The sequence below is a fragment of the Tachyglossus aculeatus genome, chromosome X4 (genome assembly GCF_015852505.1).
Source record: "Tachyglossus aculeatus isolate mTacAcu1 chromosome X4, mTacAcu1.pri, whole genome shotgun sequence".
Taxonomy (NCBI): Eukaryota; Metazoa; Chordata; class Mammalia; order Monotremata; family Tachyglossidae; genus Tachyglossus; species Tachyglossus aculeatus.
Genome location: NC_052098.1, coordinates 9,441,783 through 9,453,040, shown reverse-complemented (window position 1 = coordinate 9,453,040; position 11,258 = coordinate 9,441,783). Strand labels below are relative to the sequence as shown.

General features: G+C 43.1%; 1 protein-coding gene across 1 annotated transcript in view; it reads right to left on the bottom strand.

Annotated features, from left to right (window-relative positions):
* The window catches only part of TRPM6 (transient receptor potential cation channel subfamily M member 6), a 155,152-nt gene that overhangs the window by 17,971 nt on the left and 125,923 nt on the right, over nucleotides 1-11,258 (bottom strand). The window contains exons 33-35 of the mRNA XM_038769912.1: nucleotides 10,496-10,561; nucleotides 4,876-5,162; nucleotides 2,071-2,153 (exon numbers count right to left, since the gene is read on the bottom strand). Of these exons, the coding sequence (XP_038625840.1) occupies nucleotides 2,071-2,153; nucleotides 4,876-5,162; nucleotides 10,496-10,561 (436 nt within the window). The remainder of the gene's footprint in view (nucleotides 1-2,070; nucleotides 2,154-4,875; nucleotides 5,163-10,495; nucleotides 10,562-11,258) is intronic.

The window sequence follows — 11,258 nt, the reverse complement described above, 5'->3', positions numbered from 1 at the left end:
TAGGCACTTAAATATCAGTTATTACTAGCTACACCCACAAACAGGCAAGAGAAACAAACAGGGTCTAATTCTGAACACGAACAGAGAGAAACAAACAGGGAATATATAGAGAGATTTGTAAGGTAACTACAGCTCCTGAAGGTTTACAAGACGGCTCCTTAAGGGCAGGAATCGATTCTACCAATTCTAATGTACTGTTCTCTCTCAAGCGCTTAGTACAGTGCTCTGCCCGTAGTAAGCACTCAATAAATACCACTGAATGATTGATTGATAGATCACAATCCTAGAAACCCAACCTAATCCATTGGTCATGTTGGACTGAGACCTGAGCTACTTGAGAGATCCCTGAAAATCTGTTTAAACTGAAATTATCAAACAATGACGATGATACTTCTAACCATCTTTTCTATCCCCAGTGTTGCTGATGAGAGAGAAATAACTTACCACAGGCCTCAGGCCTCTTGGATCAAAATTTAGAACTTCCTACGTTCCCCCCGGCTCCCAGTGAGCGAGAGCTACGTTTTCCTCTACTCTCTCCACCAGAGCTTCGACCTCTGGGAGTCTTTTCACCCTATTGACTCAAAAGCCACGTCCTACTCAGATAATTTCAAATGCCCTGGAAGGGTGGGAGGAAAAAGGATTGCACCAATCTGGCTTTGTGCTGTGGCTTGGTTAACAGTATGATGGGAACCTTCCAACATAAATGACAAACTTTGGGACTAAGAACCTATAATGGTAGCTTTTTTTAGTTGGTCTTTTTATGGTAATTTGTTAAGTGCTATGTGTCAAGCACTGTTGTAAGCACTGCGGTACATATAAGTTAATCAGGTCAGACAGAGTCCCTGTCCCACTGGTCTAAGAAGGGAGAATGGGTATTGAATTCCCATTTTACAGAAACCAAGGCCCAGAGAAGTTAAGTGACTTCCCAAGGTCACACAGCAGGCAAGATTAAAACCCAGGTCCTCTGACTCCCAGGCATGTGTTCTTTCCACTAGACCATGCTGCTTTGCACAGTGCCACTCACACTCTATCATCCCTGCTAGTTGTGTTCCCACTTTGGCAGAGGGTGCAACAAACAATTAGAGATATCGAAGTGCTATAAATGTGGGCACTCTCTTTCTTTACACACCTATATGCATGTACATGGCAGGTGCTATGTGGATACATATCTAAATCACCTGCCTCATTTGGGAGAAAGTAAAAAAACTGAGTATTGGGGGAGGAGTTCTGAAGTGAAAACCCATTTGCATTTTGCAAAAACCTTCAATTATTTTATGAGTACAGGACCCAGCGTTTCCTTGACATGCTCTATGAAGTTCCTTATGAAAATAATAAACAAAATTATTATAAGCCCTGAGAACCAAATTATGATCTGTCTCAAGATGAGTATAGATGGGTCAGGATTTTCAAACTAACTACCCAGTGAGACTCCTTAGAAGTTTCTTTTTTCTCCTCAGCATGTCATGGTCGCTCCTCAAACTAAAGAGAGTTTTTTTTTTTTTCTTTTCTGGGCCTAAAGTAGTTTCATCATTTAGAAGCATGTTTGTAAAACCTGCTGTGGCCTCTCCCTGTGCAGCTCCTATCCCTCATTCAGGAATCTCTTAGGCAGCAAACATATGTGCACGAGTTCAGTGAAATAGTACTTTTACTGTGAGCCTCATGTGGACCAGAGTCCGTGTCCAACCTGATCATCTTGTATCAACTCCAGCACTTAGTACAGTGCCTGGCACATAGTAAGCACATAACAAACACTATTATTACTACTTCATTGCTATTAAATGCAGCAAAGAAGTTTTCTCAGTATGTCTGGCTCAAATTTACCAGCACGTTCAGAGTAATCTTCTTTATGGGGTGAAATTAACACTAGTACAAAAAGGAGATCTCACCAGCACTGTCACACTATGTTGAGGAAAAAAAAAACAAACAGAAAACTGAAGACTATGTAAAATTTTCCAGAGAATTTATCTTATGAGTTGATCAGTGTCCCTGGCTGAATCAGTATACCGGGAAGAATGGTGGAACACCCTACTAAATCTTGCTGAGCTCACCTCTCAGAGGTAGTTTTCTCACCTTGGAGTATATGGAATCGTATGCGGTTTCACCTGGTTGAAGGTATAAATCAGCTTTTGAGCTGCTCTTTGCTGTTGGATCTCCTAGAAAACAGGACATTCATTCATTCAGTCGTATTTATTGAGCGCTTACTGTGTGCACAGCACTGTACTAAGCGCTTGGGAAATACAAGTTGGCAACATATAGAAATGGTCCCTAGCCAACAGCGGGCTCATAGTCTAGAAGGGGGAGACAGACAAGAAAACAAAACATATTAACAAAATAAAATAAATAGAATAAATATGTACAAGTAAAATAAATAGAGTCATAAATATGTACAAATATATATACATAGTGACTTGAATATAAATAGCACACCCCTCTAAATGTTTATCACAACCAAAAATTTGGTAACCCAGTTTTCTGGATATGCATATGCTAGGTATCTAAGCATGGGGACTTTCCTCTTTTCAGAGCAGTAGTTGCCCAAAATCAATTAATCAATGGTATTTATAATAATAAGAATAAGAATGGCATGTATTAAGCGGTTACTATGTGCCAAGCACTGTTATAAGCGCTTGGGAGGTTACAAGGTGATCAGGTTGTCCCACGTGGGGCTCACGGTCTCAATATCCAGTTCACAGATGAGGTACCTGAGGCACAGAGAAGCCAAGTGACCTGTCCAAAGTCACACAGCTGACAAGTGGCGCAGCTGGGATTTGAACCCATGACCTCTGACTCCAAAGCCCGTGCTCTTTCCACTGAACCACGCTGCTTCCCCTAATTGAGTACTGACTGTGCAGAGGTCTGTACTTAGCTCTAGGAGAGAACAACATAGAGTTGGTAGACACAAGCATAAAATCTAGAGATGAGTTTACAGTCTAGAGAGCAGCTTACCATCTACCCTAAATTTGAAACTCCTGGTGCTCCCCTATTGCCCCTGCAGTGGCATTAGGATCATTTGAGATGAGTTTGTGCAATTCCAGGGAGATAATTTAGTTTCCTCAAAGGGCTGGAGAGCTGCATGGCCTAGTGGAAAGAGCACAGGCCTGGGAGTCAGAAGGACCTGGGTTCCAATCCCGGCTCCATCACTTTCCTGAGGTGTGACCCTGGGCAAGTCACCCAACCTCTCCGTGCCTCAGTAACGACATCTGAAAAATGGGGATTAAGACTGTGAACCCTGTGTGGGTCAGGTAACTGTGTCCAACCTGATTAGCTTGTATCTATCCCAGCGCTTGGTAGAGTGCCCGGCACATAATATGTGCTTAACAAATACCATTTTAAAAAAAAAAAATCCTTTGGGGTTCCAGGAGTTGTTCTCCTACTGCTCCTATAACACACCTGCATCCCCTCTATCAAAGAATGACAGACCTGTTAAATTAGTGTGCCATCTCCAATAAAAAGAGAAAATTCAATTAGCCAAAATATTCACGTATTTTAATGGTATTTTAAAGTGCTTACTATGCGAGTCTGAACCTCTGTTCCTCCATATGTAAAATGGGGATAAAATACTTTCCCTTCTTACCCCTCTGACTGAGGCTCATTTGAGTTAAAGTAATGTGTCCATTCTGATTATCCTGTATCTGCCTCAACCCATGGCACTGTTGAGGTACCACTGTTAGTAAGGTGCCATTTGTGGAAATAGTCAAAAGCAGTATCTAGGTCAACAGGATTTATTGAACACCTGCAGTGTGCACATGACTATTCTAGGTACCTGGGGAACATATGAAACAAGGAGGAGATGTGATTTCTGTCCTCAAATAATTTCCGATCTAATGGTGGAGACGTTAATATAAATTGACAAAAGGTGCCATAGTAAGCATGAGATAATAGATAAAAGAAACTGTTAATAAATTACGATGATGGTATTTGTTAAGCGCTTACTATGTGCCAAGCACTTTTCTAAGCACTGGGGTAGAGACAAGGTCATCAGGTTTTCCCACACAGGGCTCACAGTCTTAATCCCCACTTCACAGATGGGGCAACTGAGACACAGAGAAGTCAAGTGACTTGTCCAAAGTCACACAGCTGACAAGTGGCGGAGCAGGGATTAGAACCCACGACCTCTGACTCCAAAGCCTGGGTTCTTTCCACTGAGTCACGCTGCTTCTCAATGACAAATAATAAATGACAAATTAGTCACCAAATAAGTACAATGAGCACTGAGGTGGCTGAGGAAATGGCCTGTCTGGGAAATTAGGAGGTTAGTTAGGGAATGCATCTGGAGAAGATGATTTTTTTTTGAGGGAGTTTTCGAAGGTTGTGGTTTGGCAAAACTGAGAGGGAAAGGTATTTCAGGCAGTGACAAAGCGGAAGAGGGATAATTGAACAGGACAGACATTCACTTGTCGTCTCTGCATGACATGTTAAAAAAAGAACAGGCAGTTTGGTAATTTTATTAATGCAGGTTTCTGTTTATGGTAATTTTCGATTCTATTTGGTCTATTGGTACCTTGGAATATTATAAGCTGCATCTTTCCTTCAAAAATGATCAGTTTGGGTGAGTGGAGATGACTGGGACCCAGATCACTCCTTGCTGCCACCAGAAGGAGCACAGCTTAGTGGAAAGAGCAAGGTTCTATTCCCAACTCTGCCATGCAACTTCTCCATGCTTCAGTTTCTATAATGTGGATTAAATGCCCGTTCTCCCCACTATGGAGACCGTGAGCCCCACGTAAGACAGGAACTGTGTCTGATCTGCATTTACTCCAGCGTTTAGTATAATGCTTGACACTTAGTAAGCGCTTAACAAACACCACCATGATTATGTTAGCCATGTCAAAGGCCAGACCTGTCCAGTTGTTTCCTTCTCAGGCCCCCACTCACCCTGAGACAGAGGTGAAGCACGGTGCCGTCCCGAAAAATTCTGTGCCATGTCCGTACAACCTCTGGGAGAAAAGACTTCACAATGAAGACCTGCCCAGGCTTCAGCATGTCATTCTCAGACCACGTACAGACCACTTTCATGGCCTTTCGGAGACCTCCATCCATCTCCTCTCGGGACAAGACCTGAATCATTGCCGCCGTCCCATGTTGTGACCAGGAGGACATACTTTTATCAAGATTCAAAGGAGAACTTTCCTCTAGCCTGTAGATAGTCACTTCTTCTCCAGCTTTCAGAAAGAAGTAAAGCAAAGAATTACCCAGAATTACTAGTTTTACAAATGAGACCAATCGACATCATGACATGAGAGACTAACAATGCTTTTACTCAATCCTGAAATCACCTTTAGTCAAATCAGTCAATCACTAAGTATTACTGGCTGCAGAGCCCTTGGGAAATTTGCCTGAGACCCTTGTAGCATAAAGTTAAACACCCATGTAATTTATCTTGCCCCTGTAATTAATTCATTCGTTCATACAATCCTATTTATTGAGCGCTTATTGTGTACAGAGCACTGTACTAAGAGCTTGGGAGAGTACAATACAACAATAAACAGACATTAAAAACAAAATAAAATTGAAAGTCCCAAAGAATTGAATCAAATATCTTAATTATTGTTCAAAATCGTATACAGAGCATACCTAGAGCCAAAATCAGTGGAGCTGAAGTTGTCTCCTCTCTTAAGAAAAGGATATTTTCCTAAAGGCCTCTCAGTCAAATTCAGATCCATGTTCAGCAATACACTGATCATGGGTTTTAGACAGTAGTAAAAGCTGGGGGAGGGGAGAAACTCTATTTCCAGGCAAGATGGTAACATTTCCCGCAGCTACCACTGTCCTGCTGGCTTTCCCTCCTGCTCTCCCATCACCTTGCTAACTTAAACTCACTTAACTTTGTGCCTCAGTTACCTTATCTGTAAAATTAGGATTAAGACTGGAAGCCCTATGTGGGACAGCGATGGTGTCCAACCCAATTATCTTGTATTACCGCAGTGCCTAGTACAGAGCTTGGCATATAGAAAGTGCTTAACAGATATCATAAAAAAAGAAAAAAAAAACCTCATGCACTCTGAACACCTGCCTCAAATCATACCAAAAACCTAAAAAGGCTACAGGCCCGTCTCAACATCTACTACAGCACAAGAATGCCATTCGGTGGATCACAGTCCCTGGCAACTCTGTCAAAATCTTATCTCACAACGAAGTAAAATTCTCAGCATTTATTCCAGATTATTCCAGAATTATTATTATAGAATTCTCTGTTCTCCATTTTATATATATATATATATTATTATTATTATTATATAATCTGGAATTATTATTCCAGATTACTCTTTTTAGCAATTACAAAAGAAAAATGTTTTGGGATGAGAAACCATAGTTTTATTTTTCACAGCAAACATTCCAGATTAAATCATTCATCGAAGAAACAAGGAAGCCATTAGAAGCCCAGGAACTCACAAACCAATTTTAATAAATTGGGAATTTTTCATACAGTCCTAAATGCTGAGATTGTTCTGAATTCCCTCTTTCTATTTGATGTTAGAACCATAGAAATTTCTTTATACCCTCTGCTTCACCTACAAGGAACAGCCTCAAGAATCCTGGCCGCAGATGTCAACATCATTTAGTAACTGAAATAGTATTGGAGAGAAGCCACATGGTTTAGCAGAAAGGGCATGGGCTTGGCAGTCAGAGGTCATGGGTTCTAATCCCAGCTCCTCCGCTTGTCAGCTGTGTGACTTTGGGCAAGTCACTTAACTTCTCTGTGCCTCAGTTACCTCATCTGTAAAATGGGGATTAAGACTGTGAGCCCCACATGGGACAAGCTGATTACCTTATATCCACCCCAGCTCTTAGAACAGTGCTTGGCACATAGTAAGTGCTTAACAAATACCATAATTATTAGTAGTAGTAGTAATAGTAGCTGTAATAGCATTTATTGAGCAATCACTTGGTGCAGTAATCTGTACTAGGTAGGCACTTGGCAAGTACAGAATAACCAAGTGACATGTTCCCTGCCCTCAGGGAGATTATACTCTAATGGGGGAGCAGACATAAAAATGTTTACCACACTGTTAAAATAAATAAATTGAGCAGGCATATATTCATCTATGCTAAGGAAGTTGTAAATAAGTTCATAAGTGCTTGAGATGACTGAAGGGATGCATTTCAGGGTGCTAGGAAATTAATTGGGGAAAGCTGGAGGAGATGGGTAGGATTTTAGAAGGGATTTGAAGGTGGGGAGAATTGTGGTCTGTCTCTGTTGTGGGGAGGAAGTCTCGAGCTGTGGGAACAGTATGAACCAGGTGAAGGAGGCAGGAGAGTTAAGAGTGAGGTCTTGGGAGGAGTGAAAATAGAGGGTTGGGGAATAGTGGGGTGAAGAGATCAGATATGTTGGGGGCAGATGGTGGAGAACATTGAAGCTGACCGTGAGGTTTCGTTTGATGCAGAGAGACTCAGAAGGCCAGTGGAAGGTTTTTGAGGACAACAGATATGTGGGCTGAGTGACGCTTCGGGAAGATGATCCGAGCTTCAGCATGTAGTATAGATCGGAGGCAAGAGAGGCTGGAGGCTGGGAGAGCAGGGAGGATGCTGAAGCAGTAAGACTAGAGCTTGTTCTAGGAGGGTAGCAGTTTGGGTGGAGAGGAAGGGGAGCATCTGGAAGAGTAACCAACAGGAATAACCCACAGGATCTGGCAGTAGATTGAATGTAAGAGTTGAACAATAGCTAAGAGTCAAGGATGGCACTGAGGTCGTGGGCTTCTGGGACAGATGGATGCTCGTGTAGTTACTATTATTAGATGGGAGTTAGGGGAAGGAGTGGGTTTAGGGGAGAAGGTGTGGAGCTCTGTTTTAGACATGTTGGGTTTAAGGTGGAGATGTCCTGGGGGCAAGAGGGGATGTGGTACTGCAGGTCAGATGCTGCTCAGAGAAGCAAAGTGGCCTGCTGGATAGAGCCCAGACCTGGGAGTTTCGACCAAGGTCATTTGGCAGACAAATGGTGGAGCCAGAATTAGAACCCAGATCCTCTGACTCCCAGGCCACAATGCTCACAGTAAGAGGAAGAGAGGCAGAAGAAGAGCCAATTCAAATTCTGAGTCCACTAAAAAAAATCTACTTGAATCCTACATTTGGGACACTGACTAACAGTGTTAGTATTTAATCTTTCATATCAACATCTACATCTCGGCCCCAGCTCTCTCCCCCTCCCTCCAGGCTCGCATCTCTTCCTGCCTTCAGGACATCTCCATCTGGATGTCTGCCCGCCACCTAAAATGCAACATGTCCAAGACTGAACTGCTTGTCTTCCCTCCCAAACCCTGCCCTCTCCCTGACTTTCCCATCTCTGTTGACAGCACTACCAACCTTCCCATCTCACAAGCCCGCAACCTTGGTGTCATCCTCGACTCCGCTCTCTCGTTCACCCCTCACATCCAAGCCGTCACCAAAACCTGCCGGTCTCAGCTCCACAACATTGCCAAGATCCGCCCTTTCCTCTCCATCCAAACCGCTACCCTGCTCGTTCAAGCTCTCATCCTATCCCGTCTGGACTACTGTATCAACCTCCTCTCCGATCCTCCATCCTCTTGTCTCTCCCCACTGCAATCCATACTTCACGCCGCTGCTCAGATTGTCTTTGTCCAGAAACGCTCTGGGTATGTAACTCCCCTCCTCAAAAATCTCCAGTGGCTACCAATCAACCTACGCATCAGACAGAAATTCCTCACCCTCCGCTTCAAGGCTCTCCATCACCTCGCCCCCTCCTACCTCACCTCCCTTGTCTCCTTCTACAGCCCAGCCCGCACCCTCTGCTCCTCTGCCGCTAATCTCCTCACCGTGCCTCATTCTCGCCTGTCCCGCCGTCGACCCCCGGCCCACATCATCTCCCTGGCCTGGAATGCCCTCCCTCCCCACATCCGCCAAGCTAGCTCTCTTCCTCCCTTCAAGGCCCTACTGAAGGTCCTCCCTTCAAGGCCTCACCTCCTCCAGGAGGCCTCCCCAGACTGAGCCCCCTCCTTCCTCTCTCCATCCCCCTACCTTACCTCCTTCCCTACCCCACAGCACCTGTATATATGTATATATGTTTGTACATATTTATTACTCTATTTATTTATTTTACTTGTACATATCTATTCTATTTATTTTATTTTGTTAATATGTTTTGTTTCGTTCTCTGTCTCCCCCTTCTAGACTGTGAGCCCACTGTTGGGTAGGGACCGTCTCTATATGTTGCCAACTTGTACTTCCCAAGCGCTTAGTACAGTGCTCTGCACACAGTAAGGGCTCAATAAATACGATTGAATGAATGAATCTACTACTTCATTCCATCAATGCTCTAGATGAAATGTTCAGTTGACGCTGAACGATACAATATAAACGATTTATTTGAGGTAACTGGATTGATGCCACCAGAGGCTTCTGAAGGTCGGGCTGCTTCGTCAATTCAAGGCAACAGCTCTTCTGCAATAGTTTAGGGCTAAACAAGAGCGGAAAGACCTTGTATTAACCAACACAAGGCTGCAATGCCAGTTCAATCCCATGTAAACAATGATGGGTGGAGAGGGTTGTCCTGTAGTTTATGGCTCTTTAGCACCCTGTTAATCTACTTATGCCCTGACCCATACCCTAGCAGGGCTTCAATAGCCTTGGTTAACTCTATTTTGTTTTTCTCTCCTCCAAAGACATCTGCTTTAAAGACAGAGCAATTAGCAGGCTTGAAACAAAAGGAAAACCAAACACAGCATTTCTCGCTGATGGCTTCCACCAACACAAAGCATTTCTCTCAAATGGCTGATGGCTTCCACCCGGTTTGGGTCGCATTTCAATCAATCAATCAGTGGCATTTATTGAACATTTACTGTGTGCAGAGCACTATATGACGCGCTTGGAAGAGTACAATATAATAATAATGATGATGGTATTTGTTAAGCGCTTACTATGTGCCACGCACTGTTCTAAGCGCTGGGGTAGATACAAGGTAATCAGGTTGTCCCACCTGGGGCTCACAGTCTTAATCCCCATTTTACAGCTGAGGTAATTGAGGCACAGAGAAGTTAAGTGACTTGCCCAAAGTCACACAGCTGACAAGTGGAGGAGCAGGGATTAGAACCCACGACCTCTGACTCCCAAACCCATGTTCTTTCCACTAAACCACGTAATTATGGTATTTGTTAAGTGCTTACTATGTGTCGGGCACTGTTCTAAGTGCTGGATACAACTTCCCCTGGTTTATCACGCATGCTTGGTTTGTTCTTTTCTTCCTTACTTTCAGCCTTAAATGAGTGAGGGCCAAGTGCACAATTACTGCATCCTTCAGCTCATGAAAGCAGCTCATGAAAGGCCCCTTCCATGCATTAGTAGAACCTGGATCGGAAATCCCTACAACAGTAGCTAGAGGAGTTCCCACTTAAAGGAATTACTTTGACTCCTCAAAAACTCTTAAACACGATTTTGTCAAAGAATCTCACAAATGGCACCTTCCCTCATTTTATTTTTCATTGCGATCTTGGGATCCCTATATCCCTAAAATAAAATGCAGAAAATTGAAGCTGGTACTCACCAAAGAGTTTGATTGGGGTAAATGGTATGGTCTGAGAGAGTCTCATTAAATTGTTCCTTTCCACGGCTGAAAACCAAAACAGATTAGCTGTTCTTAGAAAACCTCATCTGCTGCCATTTCCAGAAAGCGTTCTATACACCACTTTATTTAAATAATCAAAGATAGTAGACTGAAAAGCAAGGCACCAGGTATTTTTTCATCTAAAATCAAATCTGCAGGAAAAATTCCCAGAAATTTCTCAGGCTGAAAGGCTATGACAATATAACAGACCCCAAAGCGGACTCACTCTCACCATTCCCCATAAATCACTCACAAATCACGGCATACATGACATATTCTTTTCACACACATTTCAGTCAATGTTGCTCCTGCTCTGGTTTCCCTGTGGCTTTTCCCAAGTGAATGTAATGAAGTGCAGACTATGGGGACATCTACTGCTGGATTCTGGACTGCTCACCCTCCGTCCCAAAGAGAGCAGAAAACTGTGATCTTAATTAGCAGCAGTCCATCGTCATTTTTATTTTGAGGCAAGACTAGTACCGTGGCTGATCAATGTCAAAATGACTTACAGTATTTCTTTCCAGGGGGCTTTCTAAGTTCATATATATAGTCCACATAATAGTTTGTTACAAAGTTGATGTACTCTGCTTTAGCTCTTGGGAAAGAGGAACAAAAGATTATGGGATAGCTGTAATGTTTTGGACATTTGGAAAGGTTTAACAAATATTTCATAGATGGGGTCTAAATAGCAGCAGCTCAAATT